General features: G+C 43.7%; 1 protein-coding gene across 1 annotated transcript in view; it reads left to right on the top strand.

Annotated features, from left to right (window-relative positions):
- The window catches only part of TNFSF11 (TNF superfamily member 11), a 32,470-nt gene extending 15,900 nt beyond the window's left edge, over positions 1-16,570 (top strand). Inside the window, exons 3-5 of the mRNA XM_047823601.1 lie at positions 10,639-10,684; positions 10,765-10,863; positions 15,042-16,570. Coding sequence (XP_047679557.1) covers positions 10,639-10,684; positions 10,765-10,863; positions 15,042-15,463 — 567 coding nt within the window. The 3' untranslated portion in view covers positions 15,464-16,570. The remainder of the gene's footprint in view (positions 1-10,638; positions 10,685-10,764; positions 10,864-15,041) is intronic.
- Positions 16,571-21,748: the final 5,178 nt, after the last annotated feature.

Below are 21,748 nucleotides of genomic sequence, written 5' to 3'. Positions count from 1 at the left end.
AGAAATCCCCCCCTGGAAAGGGCTGGCCTGTCTTTAAAAGAAGGCTTCAGGGTGGGAACGGAGATAGCACCTGGGACCAGGATAGCATCCTAAGAAGAGGTGAGAGCCACTGGGGTACAGGGAAGCCTTTGGTGAATTTAAGTGACTATATTTGAGAAGTAGGAGCAAGTCTGTGTGGTGGAAAAGGTGGGTTTTGAAAGTCGCAGAGAGCAGTCTGTAGCCAAAATGATTCGACACAGGTTTGCCTGAACTTTTTGAGATTTCGGGTCCGAGAGAGTTTTGTTTGCACCTAGCTTCCTCATCACTAGGGTGCTTCCCTCGCCCCTAATCTTTACCTTTTGAGAACCTTGGGTGGTGATGGTGGTGGTGGTGAGAGGAGTAAAAATGATAATAACTCTAAAGCATGAGGCTCATATTCATCAGAAAGTTTTGGAGGACTCTGGAACTCTTCCTCTCAGTGTCTGTACCTGCTTCTTATCTCATCGAACCCTTTCATGGTGAAGGACCAGACCATCATCTCCATCACCCCAACCACAAGCCAGAAGATGGTCTTACACTCTCCATTACCAACTCTTCGTCTCGCCCCCATCCTGTGGGTTCTGCCTCCTTACAAAACCTTCAGTGACTTCTCTCCACCCAGTCACTGTTGTTGTCACCTTAACCCCTGTGTCGCTGTCATTGTTTCTTGCCTGGGTCACTGCAAGTGGCCACCCCATCCTGTAGTCCTACAGGACCCCTAAAACCAACAGGATAAAGTCTGAGCTGCTGGACACATAACACAAACTCTTTTATGTTCTGGAAACCTCATTCTCACCCCTGCCTCTCCAGCCTCATTATCTTGTATGCCGTCCCATCACTCTGTGCTCAGCCTGTGCTCAGAGGCCCCGCCACAGTAAAATGCTAGAAGCCCCCTAACCTAGCTGTGCCCTTCCCCACTCTACTTCTCTGCTGTGATCCAAGGCAAGTGAGGGCACAGATGGTATCTCTCCCAGAAACACAGCATCCTCAGCACCGCACAGGATGCCTGGCCCCTAGCGGCCATCAGTAAACTTTGTGGAACGGATGGATGGATGAATGAAAGATGGGTGTTCGCGCCTAGTCTTTTACATGCTATTCCAGGCCTTTCTTGTGTAGTTAGTTCTCTGATTGTCTTTCAAATTTCAGCACAGTCCTTACTTGCTAAAGCAGGCCCCTACTGATGCCCGCCTGCCCACCTTTGGGTTAGGAGCTTCTCCTGTGCTCGCCCAGGGCCTCGTTATTCACCCCTGTCATTCAGTACATCCATCGCAGGAGCATGGCGTGCACTTGCCAAGGATGGGGCTGTGTGATGTTTAGTTTCCCTCCCCAGTGACAGGCACACAGTAGGTGCCCAGTGGAAGGAAGAACCAGTTTAATGAACGAGTGAGCTCTGCTCATCCCTGCTCTTAGTGTCATCAGATGGCTAGTTGTTTGATGTTGCCAGAAGCTGGCCACATTACGCATGCTCAGGAAGATTCGCAAAGGGCCGGGAGTCACTCCTGAGCCTGATGCTTATCCTGCATCTTGCAGAGAGGAGTTTCGACCTTTGGGGCGTGAACACGTTAAAGGACCTTGAGGCTGGAGGACCTTGACTGGCCACCCCGCCCCTTCCTCCCTGGCCTTATTTGTCCGCAGTGGCTGGCCCGGGACCTCTGTGCCCCCCGGAGTCGCATTCCTAGCCCTCTGATACTTTGGGGAGGGTCTGTGTGGGTTCGCCTTCTTCTGAGGACACGAGGCTCAGTGAATGTCAAAGCTCTGCCAGCGTTAAGGTGGCATTATTGTTTCGAGTGGCAGAGGAAAGCGGAGACATGGTAAATAGCAGGGTTGGCCCAAGACGCTACACAGCAGTTACTCTGCCAGGCCCTTCGATTAAACTTTGTAAACGAGTACCATAGTGCAAGACATTTTGAAATTGGGCTCTTTATGAAGACTAATATTGCTGTCATAAGGCAACTTTATGAAAACCCTAGGGGACCTTTAACTGTAGCAGAAGCTTCCTCATTTAAGCCATGAAGGTTAAACAATAAAAACTAATTTTCTATTCCCAGCATAGCCAGTGCGCTGCCAGGAAAGCATCACTCTCTTTTAGGAAAACAAGGGCACGCTCTTCGCCAGCCCTTTGGTGGGGAGAGAGCATTATCTGTTTGCAAAGATGTGTCTTTTCCAATCAGCGGATTTCTTTCGGGAGAAACAAGCCCCCGCTGACTGTCCTCGGGTGGGAGGAGGAGACCAGCCCACATCTTGGTAAAGTTCTTCGCTGAGAATTTCCAGAGGTGGTCACGGGGACGGCGGTGGCTGATTTAGTTAGGAGGCAAACAAATGAGGCGGTTAAGAGGTGGGGTGCCGGGGCTGTGGGCTGTGGATAGAATCCGTGTTGAGTAAACTTTGGCCCTGGGTGAATTTTGTAAATCAGTAGTTTATATTAAGAAATAAGTAATCTGGGGGATCAAAATGTAGAATTACAAATACATCAGAGACGGCCCTTCCTTTCAGGATTGGTGAGCCCAACGCCCCGTGTACCTGTCCCCCTCACCGGTCCTCCTCCCCTTGTCCCCAGTGGGGATGGTCAAGAGCTGCCCTTCCCCCTCCCCCGTGCTCCTCTCCCATTGTCCTGGGACCTGAAGGGTGAGGAACACGGGCTGTGCCGTACCCTTCATAACGTGTATTTAGGCGACAACACTCAAGGGATCCTCCTCTTAAAGCTCTTTGCTTCGAGGCTATCTTTGGACTGTTGTTACCACTGACAGTTCAAAGGAACTAAGGGGCCCCCAGCACCATCCAGGTGCGTATAACGTGTTCTCCCATATCCTGTGGATTAGAAGGTCGGTGTGAGCTTTAGGGGGGGGGGGGTTGAAAGCAAGAGGCTGAGACACCGTCCTAATTCTGTCTCTTTAGCTGGTGCACAACAGCTGGGTATTCTTTCTGTACCTTGTAAACCAAGAATACATGGACGATAAAACCCTTACGGATAAAGAGCTATTGATAAGACAGTAAGCCGTGTCTCTCTGGGAGAGCCCTTGGAGACAAGGTCTGTATGGAAGGGAGGGCAGGATGCTCGCGGTGGAGACCGATCGGAAGTAGTTCTGCATGGCTGGCACCGGTGGTGTCCCGAGTGGCCTCAGAGGTGGGGTCTGGGGGCCCCGGGGAGGAGTAGCAAGAGAGCGCAGAGCCGTCACCAGGACATCGTACGGGACCTTGTAAGCCCAGGTGAGGCCTGTGGGCTTGCCCCCGACGTCCGTGCGCAGCACCCGGGGGGATGTTCAGAGAGGGAACATACTCCTCCGTGTACTTTAGGATTGCTCCAGCAGCAGAGATCAGTTGGAGGAAAGCAAGAGCCTGGCAGAGAGGTAGGAAGCTGTTCTCCTAATCCTGATGAGAAAGGAGGAAAGCTTGAAGGAAGGCAGCTGTACTTGGTGGCACCAAGGGGATGGATCTCTGAGCGCTTCACGAGGCGAGGCGGAAGTCTGCAGGACTTCTCTGCAGGAATAGGAAACCTATTCATTTTCAGAAACAACCCATGTGTGGTATTCATGTGCTAACTCGGCTGATGAATACACCATTCTTGTAACTAGGTTGGAGAAGAATTACATGAAGGGTATCATTAAGATGTTAAAACGAACGCATTACATATGTTAACAAGTGTATGAACCCTGTATTATATCTGGCAAACGGGGTGTTAAATCCTTGTTCAACCAGCCAGATGTCCCTGCAGCTGCTGCTGGTACTGCAGAGGGAGGCAGCCACCTGAGACCCCAGCTACGAGCTGGTGCCAGTGGTTTCCGAGGCATCTGGCCGTACAAATTGCTTCTTCTGTGCTCTGACTGACAGGCACCACACGGATCGCACAATTCACAGCACAATGCACAGGTGGGATTTTTCAGTCCGAGACGCCCAGCCTCCAGCAACTTGACCTTTTCCGGGAATCTTTAAAGCTAGGAATGTCCTCCGGTGGGAGCTGAAATCTCCTTGTATCATTTTGTAAGATAATAAAACACTGCTATCAAGCAAATAAGACCAACTTGATAACATTCACTGTCGGATTGGAATGTTCTCAAAGTCTTGTTTGGGGCAGTCGTCCAACTGAGTTTTCAAAGACGGGCTGAACATTTGCTGTAAATGTTTAAATTACCTGGAGCAAAATCCTCCTAACTACCCAAAGGAGTTGAAAATACTCATAGGTATTTGTATTTATTCTTCTGGAGTGTAATCTCTCCTAAGTGGCTTTGTCAAGATCGAGCCAGTTCTGGGATGTCTCCCACCTCCCCAGGTTTGGCGAAACACCCTAAAATATGTTAGAAGATGTCTGAAAGAGCCTGTTGCATCAGATTGAAGACACGGTCCTCCGTACTCTTCAAATTTACCCCGCCACACTCTGGGTTGGGTGCTTCTTGGCTCTTGAGCTCGGGAGAAGCTGAAAAGAAGCAATCCTAGAGACCACAGTTACACAATCACATCGATCCTTTGTGCGCTTTCTTTCCTGGAGGAGAAATTGTGAAATCACAACATTTCTCTATGAGTGAAATAAAAGTCGAAATTAAAAAAATTTTTTTTTTGTATCGGTTGTTTTCCTGTCTGTTCAGACGTACTCCGACAGCAAAGATGAAACTGAGTTTTGCAGTCTAAATAGGAAAATACCACAATGAGAAGATTAAAACATGTTGTGAAATCTCCTCATCTCTATTGTTTTCAGACTTTGGAGCGGGGGCGACAGCAATTTCAAATCTGCAGAGCCTGGCTGCGGCATCCCAGGCTTGTCAATGCGGGACGGCGTCCGCTAGGTGGCAGTATGTCAGAGGCTTTCTTTCGTCCCTGACTTGGCTGCAATTTCTTTGGCTGCCTACCAGCAGTGCTGCTTTCCTTCTTGTCCTGTTTTGAAGGGTTAAATGAAGCTATCATAATTTAGGTCCAAATTATGCTTATCTAAAAATGCATAATTTTGCTGAAAAGCCTACTTGTTACAGCGTGACCTTAAAATAAATTCATTCATTCATGTGAGTTTTCTTGGTAGCTTATAGGTAATGATCCTAGTTGTCATGGATGGTTGATAGAAACCACGGGGCCATTCTTTCTGTCCCTGGCACGTAATACATGCTAAACACGCTGTCTTCTGAGAAGGCAGATCGCTGGTCTTCCTGGGGGAGCAGACGGTGGCTTCTCTCTTGTGGCTCTTAGCAAAGACCTGAGACCTTAGGAGGACCCTCTGCCTGACTTCCTCACCTTGGAAACCTACTGCTTCCTGCTGGGAGGTATGTCAACTACCTGTACTTCTTTATGATCCACTATGCACTGGATGGTTATCCAGAGAGTGCATTTTTTTTTTTAACTTACACCTGGCTTTAAAGTACGATAAATCACACACAACAGTCTAAAAAAGATCTCTTTCATCTGAATAATTTGTTCAGAGGGAAGGAGATGGGATATCCTTTGTACTGTTTTCCCCAGATTAAATGATCAGAACTTTTTGAATTCAAAGAAACCAGAAACGATGTCTGAGTGATAAGGTTTGGGAATAAAGAACTGCACGTTTTAAGATACTCTAATTAGTGCAACAGCAGTAGAGGACTAAAGTGGGTGAAAATAAATGTAAATGCACTGCTTAGACAACAAATGGAATTGTCAGTTGGGCTGGAGTACCAGTGCTCCTTTAGAAGGTTTCCTGTAATCTTGAAAATTAAAAATATTAGGGGGCATTCAAGAAAGGTCCGTGGTCGGTATATACGTAGCAAAGTATCCGATCCTTGAGAAAGCTGACGAAGCCGAGTGGCTCCTGCTGTGTGGAGTGGGCTTGACAGTGTTCCATCCGGAGACACGGTGCCCCTCATGCCCAAGGTCTGCAGGCTGTAGTTTGGGCGGTTGACCAGCCAAGCCCTGAACATGGCTCAGCCTGGTCTGAGACAGTGATTTTCTGAAGACCCTGGGAATTCCAAGACCATATTTCCTGATGTCAAGACTCCTTTTTTGGGACGCCTGAGTGGCTCAGTTGGTTATAAGCCTCTGACTCTTGATTTCAGCTCAGGTCATGATCTGGTTCGTGAGTTCGAGCCCCATGTCAGGCTCAGCACTGTGTGGGATTCTCTCTCTCCATCTTTCTCTCTCTCTCTCTCTCTCTCTCTCTCAACAATAAATAAATAAAAACTTAAAAACAAAGGCAGCTTTCTGTCAGGTTTTCCAGGTTTCTGGCAGGTACTAGGCACCAGATCCCCAGGGAAGGGAAACCTCCTTTTAGAATTTCTACTTCAGGGAGGAAAACACCCTCTAAGGATTTCTTGACAGGTGTAGTCAGTCCCTCTACCCACTTAGGTTCTCCAGTTGGGACTTCATAAATTAGACTGATGAAAGAAAGATTAATAAGAGAAAAGCATACACATTTATTGAATATAGACTTCATAAAGAAATGAAGACCTGAAGAAATGGTTAACCTGATTTTTAAAAATTTTTCTTAATGTATATTTATTTTTGAGAGAGAGAGACAGCGCATGAGTGGGGGAGGGGCAGAGAGAGAGGGAGACACAGAATCAGAAGCACGCTCCAGGTTCTGAGCTGTCAGCATAGAGCCTGATGCGGGGCTGGAACTCACAGAGGGCAAGATCATGACCTGAGCCGAAGTCGGACGTTCAACCGACTGAGCTACCCAGGCGCCCTAACCTGATTGGTTTTTATACCAGGTTTGGTGAAGTGGGAAAATGTGATAGGGCAAAGGGTCTGAGCTAAGTAAACTGAGGAGGCCCATTCCCTCAGATTCTTCTTGGCGTCCTTCCATCTTGGAGATAAGGATGCTCCTTTCCGCCAGTTATGAGGACAGCACTCTCTCATGACGGTCTTATGACCTGCTTCAGAGAAGAAGGACAAGGTCAGGGAGTCCTTACTGCACCTGCCATTTCTCAAATTCCTTCAGCTAAAAATATTCACTATGCCAAGACATTATATTTTGGGGTAGCAGGTTCTGAACCTCATCACGAGCCCACGAAACTTTTCTGCCAGCTTTCAGGTGTGTATTTGAGGATTCCATCTTGTAAAGGGAGGTGGGCATAGAGCTCTAAAAGAGAAGTCAGAAGGCAGAGGTTCTAGTCCCAGCCTTACTTAGGGCAGTCCTTATTCTCTTTCAGCCTCCATTTCCCAGTCTGAAAAATCAGGTTAGTGATAATTACCCAGCCTCTGATTCTAATAAGAATCAAATATGACAATACACGGGAAACTACTTTGTTGGCTACAAATGTAAGGGGTAATTTAATTTTCAGTATGAATATGCAGAATATATGTAAGTTGTGAGAATATAATTAATCTGTAACCAGAGAAGATGTCACCAAACAGCCATTCACGGGAGCACTTAATTAGTAATAATGTTTGTCAGTGCCTGCCCTATGTTAGAATCACCTGGAGGGGCCCCTGGGTGGCTCAGTTGGTTTAGTGTCGGACTTCAGCTCAGGTCATGATCTTGCGGTTGGTGAGTTCGAGCCCCCGTCAGCTCAGAGCCTGCTTTGGATCTTCTGTCCCCCTCTGTTTGCCCCTCCCCTGCTTGCACTCGCTCAAAAATAAATAAACATGAAAAAACTCACTTAGATTATTTTTAAAAATACCAAGTCAGTATCAGACTAGTTACGTTAGACTGGCTGGAGTTGGGGCCTGGGTACCCTAAAGGAGTAGTCTGAGAAGAATGTTCTTCATGGTTGACATCCATGCACATAAATAACACTCATGTTAGAGTCCAAAAAACCGGGAGTGAGGTAAAGATACATAAATATATATATATACATATATATATATATATATGTATGTATATATATATGTATGTATAATACACATGAATATATATATATAAAGCTATAAAGATATATGCTTGTATAAAGATATACTGTGTGTACAAATGTATAAGCTTTAGCTTTTACACACATCATGTACTCCCTTTTCACATGGAAACTTCCCTTGTAGGGTTTCTGAGAGGAACTGCAAGTCTTGAGTACCTAAAAACAAATATAACATGAAAGCAGCATTGTCTAATGGGTCTCTAGCTAGAGTTTTAATTCATCCTGGGTCATGACACGTTAGGGTTTTTTTTTTGTTTTTTTTGTTTTGGCTTTTTTGGTATTTGGCTTTTTTTTTTTTTTTTTTAAGCAGTCATTGAAAGTGCTTCTGACTGGTGCTGGTTATTGAATTTTCTTGTAATGAAAAGTTTCTGTCACGGTTCTGACCTAGAAGTCACTGATTGAACGGGCAGGAGTTTTTTCCCAGGTGGGAGAGAACAACCTTTCCCTGCCCATTTCATCACTGGCTTTAGTCTGCTGCTTCTTTGCCTGGGTCTGAAGCTTCAAACGTATTTCAGATTTGCCCATCTCTGAAATCTTTTGGGATGTCAGAGGGAATGTTGTTCTCAAATTGAGGCCTTAGGCCTGGAGCACCAGTGCACCTGTTAGAAATGCAAATTCTCAGGTCCCACCCAAGACCTTACTGGGTCAAACACTGTGTTTCAACACGCCCTCTGGGAGACTGTGATGCACGCTCAAGCCCAAGAACTACTGAGCTGGCATATAGGTAATCTCCATGCTTTTCTCCATAAGATGTGTGTTTTTCTCCATAGAAAAGCACGAACCAGACATTTGGGGACACACTTAATTTTGCTTCCTTTCTCCCTCCTCCCTCTCCCCTCTGAGGATGAGGCACGTCAGGGCTAGAGGGAAAATGAAGGTAGCTTTAAATTTCTGTTACTCTGTCATCAAGGTTCCTATTGCAATCTTTTAAGAGATAGTAATCAGGTAAAGACACATTGCATATACATATGTATAAAGATATTCACAATCTATAAAGACATATTATACTATAAATGTATAAATATATGGGATGAGCACTGGGTGTGGTATGGAAACCAATTTGACAATAAATTTAATATTTAAGAATAAAATAAAATATAAAAAATCATATATACAATGTACAAGTATATATCTCCATTATAAATGTGTGAATATGTAAAATGTATAAAGATGCATTGTGTGTGTATGTATATGTATATGTATATATATATGTATATATAAAAATATACACAATGTATAAAGGTACATTTTGTATATATAAATCTCTGTTGTAAATACAGGGGAGACTAAATACAGGAAATTCCAGAAATCAGAGTACCATTGGGAATCAAAAGGTCACAAGAAGAGACTTGGGTGATTGGAGGTCAGGAGGGGAGAAAAATAAATCTTGGATGGAGTGGGAAGAAGAAGGTCTGGTAAGGGCCATTGCACAGCTCAAAAGGGGCTGCCACAATTTGCTTAGTACTTCCTGCAAACCATGCTCCCAGAGCTTTGTAGTGCATGTTCTGGGTCAAGGCAAGGGGAGAATGTAGCCCTGGATGAGCAACCATGGTTCCTTGTAAAAGTCAGACTGACTTCTTTAGGTAACAGAAAACAGTTGTGCTATTTTCTCCAAGGGTCTTTAGAAGTATAGATTCTTATCTCTCTTGGGAGTCCTGAGGGCAGAGAGACAATTCAGTGTTATCTTATCTCTAGAACCCTTCCAACTGTTAACAGTTGAAGTTACAGTTTGCCTTTGTCTGTCTATCTGTCTATCTATCACCTATCTCAAAGCCCTTCTCTCCAGACACTCAAAGAACTTAAGCTATATGGCTAATGTTTTAAACATCATGGGATGGGGCAGGGGGCTGAGGAGAAGGTTACCATGGATGGTCATCCCAGTAACAGAGGAATTAAGCATCTCTCCAGAGTGTTTCTAGTATCCAGGTATTTGAATTACCAGAGACACTCTGCTAAGTGCCTACATGCATTATGTCATTTAATCTTAACACCCACCTTATGATAGAGGAGGTGCTATGAATGTCCTTAGTATACGTAGGTGGCTGATAAGGGATTTGAATTGAAGTTAAACCTGAGGTTTTACCTACTCCACCTTACTATTTAACGGTAGCTGAGGTCTTGATTCAGGTGGGCATGTAGTTGAATGCTTCATCCTCAGGGCTCAAATTGAGTTACGCCATTACCTACGCTCGTTATATACTTGTGCTCTTTTTTTTTCTGGTTTGTTTCTAAACCTCCTTGTGGCAGTATTTAAACTTAACTATTGATCCTCCAAAAGCTCTTAGACTTCCATATAGTACTTTAAATACACTGTGATATTTTTAAATAAAAAATTAATCATTGGGAGCTGGGCATTATTCTCCTTGCTGTGGGCCAAGCTTCAGTGTCATAACAGGAATTCACTAATGAAATAGATATAAAAAGAGCCTCCCTACAGATTTAAGAGGGTTATATATTCTGTGGTAATTGTTTTTTTCCTGGGTAACTTCATTTGTGTACCTGCTACAAATTCTTAATTATGTTTAATTATTCCAGGTTTTATAATTTACATTGTCTTTTATTTCCTCTTATCGTCCAAAGTATTTTATTAGATGGCATGTGTGTGGTCTATTTTTTAAGCATATAGACATAATTCTTAGGGATGAAATTCTCTTGATAGCTACCTAGAACACCAAAGAATTTCACTGCCTATATATGTCTGGCATAGTTTGAAGGAAAGAAAATTAATTTATTGTATTTCCAACAGTCCTAAATTCTTACTGATTGATTGAAAGAGTGAATATACAGGTAAGATTTTTTTTTCTTTTTATTTCAGGAATTACAACATCTAGTTAGATCACAACACATCAGAGCAGAGAAAGGTAAGTAAGGATCTGCATGAATATTTGAAATCATATAGGGCCAGAACTCTTTGGGCTAACGTGGTTTCTCTCATCTCCAGCTATGATGGAAGGTTCATGGCTAGAACTGGCCAGGAGGGGCAAGCCTGATACCCAGCCTTTTGCTCATCTCACTATTAATGCCACTGACATCCCATCAGGTAAGTTCCATTAGCATCCAGCCTGAAAAAGATTTCAAAAGTCCTTTATCAGCCCATTTGAATACTCAAAAGTATTATTGTCCTGTTACTAAAATTTTGAGAGCCCTTAACTTCTAGATCAGAAGAAAGATCATTTGGCGTTCAGTTGATAATCTCTATTGTGGAAATAGTTATTCTCAACTCTGCCAGAATGGATGTCCTCGCTTCAATTTTAGATCAGAATGGGTGCTTATTTTTAATGACTGCCAGTTGAGGTTGCACAATTGGGAAGGACAGTCTCTTGTTACGTTCATCTGTATTTACCCAAACCAAAGCTGATACATCCCCATTGCCAACCCATGAAGTTCATGGATCTATCTCTTGCAGAGTTCCAGGTAGGGGCTTGACAGAGTAATATTTAAGAGGCAGTAGCCCTCTAGAAAAGGAAACATATTCCTCCTTCTCCAAGGGCTTATCGCTTTCTCTGGGCAAGAATTTAGCTCAATGCACTGGAAAGCTGATTATCTTTTAGAAATGAAGAAACTCAGAGCTCTGTGCCTCTATCTACTTTAATGCCCCTGCTGTTCCATCATGTAATCCCCACTGGCCACTCTTCTTGGGATAGATGAACATCAAAAAGGTTACAAAGAAGATTATGATAGGGCGTCAGTTGACATTACCATCCTCATCATCATGACCTTTGTCCAACGTACTCTATGTACCAGGCATCTCACTGAATTCATTATCTCCAATCTTTGCTACAAGCACGCAAGGTGAGTGATTGTCATTCATTTCGCAGACAAGGAAACTGAGGTCCGTGTGGTACATCTGCCCAGGTCACGGTGGTGACAAGGCTGGAAGTTGAACTCCACTCTAGTTCGTTCCCAAGTCCACGGTTTTTACACTACAGTCTATCATATTAGGACCCTGTGGCCAGTTGGCTTTGTCAGAGAGAAGTAAATTCAGAGCTCTTATGTTCTTATTTTCCTGTAAGAAATAGATGAATGTAGTTTTAATAGCAGGGGCTCTGAAGTCTGACAGCCGGGGTGTGAGGCCCACTGTACCTCATTGGCTGTACAACCTCATGCAAATTATTGGAATAATTTGTGTATCAGCTTCTTCAGGGGATGGTGATCACATCCACCTCGTGGGGTGGCTGTGGAGATTGAATGAGGCAATGTCGGAGCTTGCTCTTACAGAAGCTGGCATACAGTAAGCACTCCATGAAAGCAAGTTGTTATTATTGAGTTTAATTAAATAATTATCCATATTCCACTTTGTTCTAAAAATCATTTAAGGCTCGTTTTTCTTGGAGTTAAAAAAAAAATCCAAGTTTTGGTAATGATTTTGCAGCCACTATCATAGCATGGGCCGCAGAGAGATGCTTCCCGACTGTAGACATAGAAGCTGAGAAGCCAACTCTTTGGTTTGTAGCACATTTTCCTAAACTATCTGTCCTGTCCCAGGTACCTGCTTCATAAACAAATGTTCTCTCTGTGCATGTGTGTGTGCCTCACACTGACGCTACACGGATTTTCTGAGTGAAAACTATTTTGCATATTAGCAAATGCAATCAAATTAATACTGACGTCTCAGCTGTGTGTGCTATGAATGTACTCTGCATTTATCTTTCCGGTTCATTTTAAACGGCATATTGATAAATATTGCATTGCTCTGCGTGCCAAAGTCTGTTTGGCAATAGCAAGCGTGTTTTCGTTCTCTTCAGGCACCTAGCATCAAATCATTGCCAAAAAACAAGGCAAAACTCCTAGTTATTTTCCGACGGTTATTGAGTTTGTGACTGAGTGAAATGCAGTAGTGTATGCTTCCGTTTAAGAAAATAGCATTTGCTCCTCTGGCTGAGCCAACAGCTCCTTGAGTCCATTTATCTCCTGGTTTGGGCCAGTACTGGTCTTCAGAGAAAGGGGGCTTTAACTTGGCATGCTCATTTTTGGCCTCTGTTTTCTGTTTATTTAAACATAAGAAAAAACCGAGAATCTGCCTTATATTGATTGCTAGCTTACGGGTTTTTTCAAAGCTGCTTGAATAAAATGCACTGGGAAGTATTTTGGGAGGCCAGACGACATGGCTTTCTTAAGGGGGCTGCTCAGGCTAAATATCTGGAGAAGCCTCTTGTCCCGCACGTACTGGCACTGACCACGGGGGAGGAGGGGCTGGGGTGAAAGGTCGTCAGCATGCCTCATCAGTCATGGAAACCCAGGCTTGTCACGCGAGGTCCCTCAACCTGATCACAGGATAGTTTTCCTGTCTCCTGCCCTTCTCTGTTCTTGAGTCCTCCTTCGCATTCATGCTGACGGCTGTCCTCCCTTTCTTCTCTGCATGCTGTGTGCATTCCATTCTTTGCACCAACAGTTTTCCTTGCTGACCGCAGTCTCCTTTTCTCAGCCCATCCACATCTGATTGGATGCTCCCTGTCCCCTGGTTCCTTCGTCCCCTCAGTGGGCCGAGTGTTTCTGATCACTGCTAATTTCTGCAGCTTTCACTTGGCAGTTAGATGCTTTAACTGAACTTCAGCCAAGTGCCACGCGATATGCAGCAATGAAACTACTCTATTTTCTATTTTATTTTACTTGCTTATTTCTCATTTTCTCCACTAGTAGTGCTAAATGCCTTGAGGTCATAGTGCTTGATAAAGTTCTTTATTATGGGCAGAGTGAATCTCCCTAGAAGACCCCACACAGATATTTATTGAATGACTGATCAACTAATGGATTGGTGAATGGATGAGTGGATGAATAAAAAGAGAGGTGGTTAGTGGGGAATATGGACATTCCTTCCAATGGACTGGCTAACAGTGGGAGTGATATGTGGTCAAGGCTCCTGTCTTTTCTCCCCTCTCTGTTTCATATTCCTTTCTTGTCTTTCCAGGCTATATGTCTGAGCCCTTGGTCTAATACTAGCTAATTCTCCCACTGAGAGAGTAGACTTTGCCTTTCTGCTTCTCTCTGTTAAGAGTCATCATAGGAGATAAACTATAAGACAAGTCATTAATTGAGAAAAAGACTGAACACAGAGTAAGAAGAGGGAAACATGGGATAATTTCAGATGGGAAACTTCTTGAATTTTGTTTACTTTGTCGATGGTTTAGGTGGCTGTTTACCAGCCTGGAGGAATTATTTTACTACTGTGTGTGAGTCTTGCAGTCTTGTCTTGATTCACTGGGGACCATGGGACGATACTGACATTTGAAATGATAGTTACATTTGGGGTGATATTTACATTCTGGATGCTATAATCTGGGATGACCTGAGGCGGGACCTCCAATGAAAAAGAAAAAGTGTTACCGTGGGTCCTAGAGGCCGCAGTGCCTCTAATGGCTTCTCAGGCTCACTCTAGCACCCTCCTGTGGATAAGGTATGGAGTTCAGGAAATATACTATTCTTGGACAGGGATTGGAACCATTGGAGTCAAGCAGAGTCTGGAAATTCTCTTCCTATACTTGTCTCTTGCTTTCCTGTATCAACTGCCTTTGGCTTATTCTCTGTCTTCAGCCTTAAATGATCTTTCTGATTCTGTTGGCTGACTCCTGTACCTATTTTAAGTTCTCAGACTCAGTTGCAATTCAACAAAGTCATTCTTGATTCTTCTGGGAGGAACCAAACTCTCTTTCTTTTGAATTCCCATGGCAATTATCTGTCTGCACCTTGGCTCTCAGGGCATATGCCTTGCTTCTTATCTGAATACACCACACCTATTGGTCATGTCCTGTAGTCCCCTTCAGGGAAGGAACACTGGGTTTTTGTCTTTGTACTCTCTCAGGTGTCTAGCAGAGAGCGCTAAGCACATCTTAATGTTTCTCTGCCCTTTTAGAAAATAAATTCTGAGGAGGTATTCTCTGATTGGAACCATGACTATTATGCTGTTTTTCTCCAACCTCATAGAATCGTGAGGATGTCCTTCTCCTCAGAGGGACAGATTTTATTTAAAAAAAAAATTTTTTTAACGTTTATTTTTGAGACAGAGACAGAGCATGAACGGGGGAGGGGCAGAGAGAGAGGGAGACACAGAATCTGAAGCAGGCTCCAGGGTCTGAGCTGTCAGCCCAGAGCCTGACGTGGGGCTCGAACTCACGGACCGCAAGATCGTGACCTGAGCTGAAGTCGGCCGCTTAACCGACTGAGCCACCCAGGCGCCCCCAGAGGGACAGATTTTAAATTATGTGCCTTTCCTCCTCTCAGGTTCCCACAAAGTGAGCCTGTCCTCCTGGTACCATGACCGAGGTTGGGCCAAGATCTCCAACATGACTTTCAGCAATGGAAAACTAATAGTTAACCAAGATGGCTTTTATTTCCTCTATGCCAACATTTGCTTTCGACATCATGAAACTTCAGGAGACCTCGCCACAGAGTATCTTCAGCTGATGGTGTATGTCACTAAAACCAGCATCAAAATCCCGAGCTCTCATACCCTGATGAAAGGAGGTAGCACCAAATACTGGTCAGGGAATTCTGAATTCCATTTTTATTCCATAAATGTTGGAGGATTTTTTAAGCTACGGTCTGGTGAGGAAATAAGCATTGAGGTATCCAACCCTTCACTACTGGATCCAGATCAAGATGCAACATACTTTGGGGCTTTTAAAGTTCTAGATATAGATTGAGCCCCATTTTTTGGAGTGTTATTATGTATTTCCTAGGAGGTATGGAAAATTTTTTGTAAACAAGCCAAGAAGGATGTATATAGATGTGAGACTACTAAGGGGTATGACCCATAATGGTACAAGAAGACTCTTTCCATGCTTTTGACTATAGAGAGCACATGTATTTACAGCCAATGGGAGATGTTGGCTTAGGTTGTTACAGTCCGAGGGCTTTCTGACATAAAGGTTTTTAAATTTTGTAACGAATTCCTAGAATTAGGCCATAGGAGCAATTATGGTTGCCTTCATGCGGACTACGGGAGGGGTTAATTCTCTGGATCTGGCCTGTGGTTATGCGCCACGGTGCCACTCAAGTGGAGAGGGTGTCCTCTCATTGCAAATGGATGATCACCAGAAGGGTTAAATTCTTTTGAATTGTTACATCATGCTGGAACCTGCAGATAAATACTTTTTCTAATGAGGAGAGAAAATATATGTATTTTTATATGATATCTAAAGTTATATTTCAGATGTAATGTTTTCTGTGCAAAGTATTGTAAATTATATTTGTGCCATAGTATTTGATTCAAAATATTTAAAAAATGTCTTGCTGTTGACATATTTAATGTTTTAAATGTACAGACATATTTAACTGGTGCACTTTGTAAATCCCCTGGGGAAAACTTGTAGCTAAGGGGGAAAAAAATGTGGTTTTTTTTTGCTACTATCAACTGTATCATATTTCTTTATTCTTTTTAACTTAGTAGATTTTTCAGGCTTGTCAAGTCTGCGCAAAAAAATTAAAATGGATGCCTTGAATAATAAGCAGGATGTTGGCCACCAGGTGCCTTTCAAATTTAGAAGCTAATTGACTTTAGAAAGCTGACATTGCCAAAAAGTATACATAATGGGCTACTGGAATCTGTCAGGAGTATTTATATAATTATTGAACAGGTGTTTTTTCTACAAGTGCTGCAAATTGTAAATTTTGTGGGTTTTTTTTAATGGAAAAGTTATCAGTGGCTTATCAGCAAAAAATCCCTTTTTAATATAGGAGATGATATTTTATATTGTACAGTAAAAACATTGCCTTTGAATGTTCATTTTTTTGGTACAAAAATAAATTTATAAGAGGACCTGCCTTGTGATACTGTGCCTCTCTTTTCCGTCTGTCTTGCTCTGTGATTCCATTCTCTCCAATGTGGTATTGTGGCTTCCATCTTTCCAAAGGTTACCAGGAGAAATGCAGATTTAATTAAAAATTAAGAATGGATTTAATTGAATTAGTGAACCTCAGAATTTGAAAAATAATTTATAAGGGATTTGTATGCAAGAACATAGCCAGATCAAAAATAGAGGCTTCGTCGCTCAAAAAAGAACAGTTTGTGTCATGCTATGTCATGAGAAGAAAATGATATTGTGCACAAGTTCCTAATGCCCTGCAGGACAACCATTTGACCTGGAGGGGCCCCTGAACATTTTATGGCTTACCATGGTGAGGAAACATTAGCGATGGACTAGATCCTCGACCTCATGGAAATTTATGTGGGGAGCTGTCCCAACTCTGCTGGTTACTCACTTGAAAGAGATGTAAGAAAACAAGCAACTTAGGAAGGCACAGGAAACCATAATATAAGGCACTTGACATTCGCGGATAAATGTTTCTTGATGGTTGTGAAGAATGGAAAGAGGAAAGAAATAGCAGATGCTAAAGAAGAAATTGTACATTGAAAACAGCAAAGCTATGATTGTAGCACTCAATCATTGTCCAAAATACACCTATTGTTTTAAACCTATCAGTAAATCTGAAGTAGATTGGCACAAAATATGATTTCAGTGATGCATATCCCAATCGCTGAGCCTTGCTTTAAGGAAAAATGATGTGCAATCGGACTTTCTCCACTCTCCACGGAAACAAAATGTTGTTATATAAAGAACCTAATTAGCTGCCCTGGCTCCTATGATGTGATTCTGTCATTTGCACAGGTGAATAACGTTCATTTGTTCCACATTATTTACGGAGCACTAACTATGTGCTAGGCACTGTATCAGGCACTGAGGATTCTACAGCATTCTTCCCGCCCTTGAGAAGTTTCCCTTCTAGTGGGGAGGAGCCTCAGAAGAGTGTGGGAGGTGAGCTCCAGGGCATGGACCTGTAGAGCACGCTGTGGTATCAGAGAAATGGCCATTGAACCCAATCCTGGGAATCACAGAAGTTACAGAAATTAAGTTGGGCTGGATAGTATGTGGGCTGAAAGGTTCCGAAAGTGAATATAGAGTAGGATATCCATTACTATTTTTAATTTAGAGGCAACTGACGTGCAATCTCTCAAAGATGAGCTAAAACCCAAAGTCTAGGGTTAGAAAGAACCCAGGATCTTGTGCGACAATACATGGTGGCACCAGCCAGACTGGGGAACTAACATGGCGGATGGTCTGCAATACTAAGGGAGATCCTTTATAGAAAACCTTGAAAATTCAGCCTGACTGTAACGTTGAACTTGCATATGTTAACAACCTGGTAGGGATTGTTAGAGCTCTGCTGGAATGAACCTATGACTTAATGAAATGTTGGTGTAGACTGGCCTGTGCCTTGAAGGAGTAAGCTGTAACAAGGGGCTGTGCCAAGGGTGTGGAGGTATAGAAAAGGCTTTTCCTCTTTTCTAGTGATGCTCGAGGCTTTCCGGGATCTGAAATGCAGGACTCAATACCCGACTTCCCCTCACACACTATTTTACTGCTGTATTGTCTTCTCACTCACCCCTTTCCCCATTTCCATCCTTCTTACGTGTTTTCATCTTTTTCTTTTCGCCTCGAATCCCCGGCCCTTGCCTCAGAGGAACGTTCCGTTTCTCTAGTGGCCCTCGAGGAATAAGGAGGCTGCCGCATCTGACTGAGATGGAAGCAGAGCCTGTCAACACTCAGCAGCGACGAAGTGAAAGCGCTGAGGACTGACAAAATCATGTCAGGAAACCAACACACACACCGGACGCTCTGGCAAGTGGGTTTGTGTGCTCGTTGCAAATATCCCACGTCAGTCATCTTTCTAACACATGCCAAATCTGAAGGAAGGAACGCACGCGAATTTTAAAGGCGTCTGTCTTTGTGAGTCGGCTTCTCCAAACCCACCAGACTCACGCACACTTGCGTCTTTCCAAAACACTACGTGTGAGGCAGCTCCTGTTCCGTGAAGCTGCTTTCCGCACTCCCCTCCCGCTTCCTTTTGGCTCCTGCATTTCCATTAGGCCCGCCTAGAAAAGTATCCAGGGAAGACGGCCCATTCCCAGTGACTTAGGGGGAAACCTGAGCACCTCAAGCCTCATCCTGTCTCTCTGGGTCTACTTGTTGATTTGGGGTTACACTGGCACACTGTGGGGGACACAGCTCTGACTCAACCTGCCGTTCCACATTTAGTCTGTAGGGTCATTCGGGGCAGGCCAAGCATGTGTCAGCCTCACTTTTGGCTTCGCTAATCGATGCTCTGGCTTCTCTGCTATGAAACTGAAATACGTTTCCCAGAAGCTGCATTTATAAATGCTAATTAGTTATTGATTCACATTATGATGATTTAGGCTTGTGTCACTTCTTACAATAAAAAATTTGTACACAGCGAGTGCTAGACGTTAGCTATGAAACAGAAATCTATCCTTCTGATTAGTAACACTTTGATGATACTTCTACTCTCGTAATTTAAAAATTCTATTTCCTAATCATTTACCCGCCTCCCCTCCCCTCTCCTTTGCTGACAGATTTTCTTTACAGGAGCCGGTCAGCGTCTTGACCAGTACTCCAGCTGTTAGTAGCAACAGCCTCTGTGATCTTATCAGATGAGGACCAGTTATAATGTTATTCATATTGCAACTGGCTTTCAGTGTTTATAGAGAAATCCTGTAGAATCTTCTGTTTTGAAACCTGAAAGAGGTGTCCTTTCCTTTGGGCAAAGGAATGAGCTAGTAGTTACTTACTCCATTAGTAGCATCCAGAACTAAGAACCTGAGGATCAGGGCCGGCTTCAGAGACAGTAATTTCCCCTGAAAAAATTGATAGTTTAAACTCTCTTATGAGGGCCTTAAAATCATGGTATGTCACTCTCTTGGGCAAAGCCTACTTTTTTCCTCTTTCTGAGGATTCTGCAGAAGCTTCGTTTTCTCAAAGGCCTGAACTTAATAATCTTATGTTGGTGGAATGGAAGTTCCTCATGAAATGTACACATCTTTTGGAAGAAAGATTGCAAATTGGGTGTCGGCCGGACCCAGGATTGGAATCTACCCTCTGCTGCCTGATAACCTTGGGCAGGTGGCCACCATTTGGATTTCAGTTTTTTACCTTGTGAAGTAGGAGTCAACCTACCTGTGTTGACAAGTTGTGAGGATTGGCACATGCGAGGGGCTCAACAAATAGGGGCCACCAGTATTGTCTTCCCACCCCATTTGCTATACACTTAGTCCCCAGAGTCAAGCACATTGAAAAAAAACTTTTAACGTTAATTTATTTTTGAGAGAGAGAGAGAGACAGAGACAGAGCATGAGTTGGGGAGGGGCAGAGAGAGAGAGGGAGACACGGAATCTGAAGCAAGTTCCAGGTTCTGAGCTGTCAGCACATAGCCCCACGTGGGGCCTGAACCCACGAACCGGGAGATCATGACCTTAGTTGAAGTCAGACACTTAACCAACTGAGTCACCGTGGCACCCCCCAAGCACATATGTTATCTTTTTTGTCTAGCTGCCATGCATGGCCATACGGAGCAAAGCCCTGCACGATGCATTGTAAGTGACCCTAGGATAGATATGAAATTAATTTTCTAGGGCTGCAATAGGTAACAACTGCACAACCCGAGTGGCTTAAAACAACAGAAATTTGTTCTCTCACAGTTCTGGAGGCTGGATATCTGCAATCAAGGTGTTGGTAAGGCCATGCTCACTCTGAAGGTTTTAGGGAAGAATCCTTCCTTAGGATTCTGGTGGGTTCAGCAGTCCCGTTCCTTGACTTGTAGATGCATTGCTTCAATCTCTTCTTCTTGTGTATCTCACAACCATCCTTTCTTCATTAGGACACCAGTCATTGGATTTAGTTCCTACCCTAACACAGCATGACCTCATCTCATCTTGATTACTTTGCAAATACCGTATTTCCAGATAAGGTCACATTCACAGATTCTGGGTGGATGTGAATTTTTAGGTAAAACTATTCAACCCAATACAGCTATACACAGAGTTCAGGAAGGAAATAAACATCTAAAAACCAAACCACAACTAAACTGGAATTAATTAATGCCACAATAGAAGCATGAGCAATGGTGCTGTTGAATAAACCTAACACAGTGAGGGTTTGTTTCACTGAAATATGAATGAAATCATATTTGAATCCAATTAAGAATGCTGTGTTTGTGTTGGCTGTTTATTTTCATGAGACTATACTGGGATTAGGACAGGCTGTTATGCGCCCTCTTATACCTTCCCTCCTTGTGAGGTCTCTCCCTCTCTGCTCCCCACCCCACCCCAGAGCATTGTGGCTCTGCTGATGGCCACCACCAGGATTTGTATTTGCTTCTTCTTTCTAAAGGCAAATGTGATTTTGCTCAAGGATGAGGAGTTAAAAGGAACCAATTTGAAAGAATTCATCTCCGTAATAGGGAACCAGATGGAGAAAATGTTACTTACCCAAAGTTCCAGAGCTCAGAGGAAGGCAGCCAAGCTTGATGGAGCTTTGCCCGTGGAGGTGTTCAAGGCTGGCTTTTAGCAAGAGCTCCGCCTGCATGCCAGGGGGTGGGTGATGGCGGGAAGGGCAGGGGTTGAGAGATCGGTACCATACCTGTGGTGCTGAAATCTTGGGTAAAGTAACCAGCATCTTCATAAGTTTGTTTTTATTGTAGGGTGCCTGGGTGGTTCAGTTGGTTAATCATCTGACTCTTGATGACAGCTCAGGTCTTGATGTCAGGGTTCTGAGTTCAAGCCCTGTGTTGGGCTCCATGGTGAGTGTGGAGCCTACAAAATTAAAGTTTTTATTGCATTTCTGGTGGGAGTTGTGGACATCTGTCATTGGATTTAGGGCCCCCCTGGATAATAGAAAAAGATTTCCTCTCAGGGTCCCTAGGTGGCTCAGCTGGTTGAGCATCTGACTTTGGCTCAGGTCATGATCTCGAGGTTCATGGGTTCGAGCCCCGCCTCTGGCTCTGTCCTGACAGCTCAGAGCCTGGATCCTGCTTCGGATTCTGTGTCTCCCTCTCTTTCTGCCCCTCCCCTGCTCACACTCTGTCTCTTTCTCTCTTTCTCTCTCAAAAATGAATACACATTAAAAAAATTTTTT

This window comes from Prionailurus viverrinus, chromosome A1 (assembly GCF_022837055.1).
Source record: "Prionailurus viverrinus isolate Anna chromosome A1, UM_Priviv_1.0, whole genome shotgun sequence".
Classification (NCBI taxonomy): Eukaryota; Metazoa; Chordata; class Mammalia; order Carnivora; family Felidae; genus Prionailurus; species Prionailurus viverrinus.
This window is presented reverse-complemented; position numbering and strand designations above follow the sequence as displayed.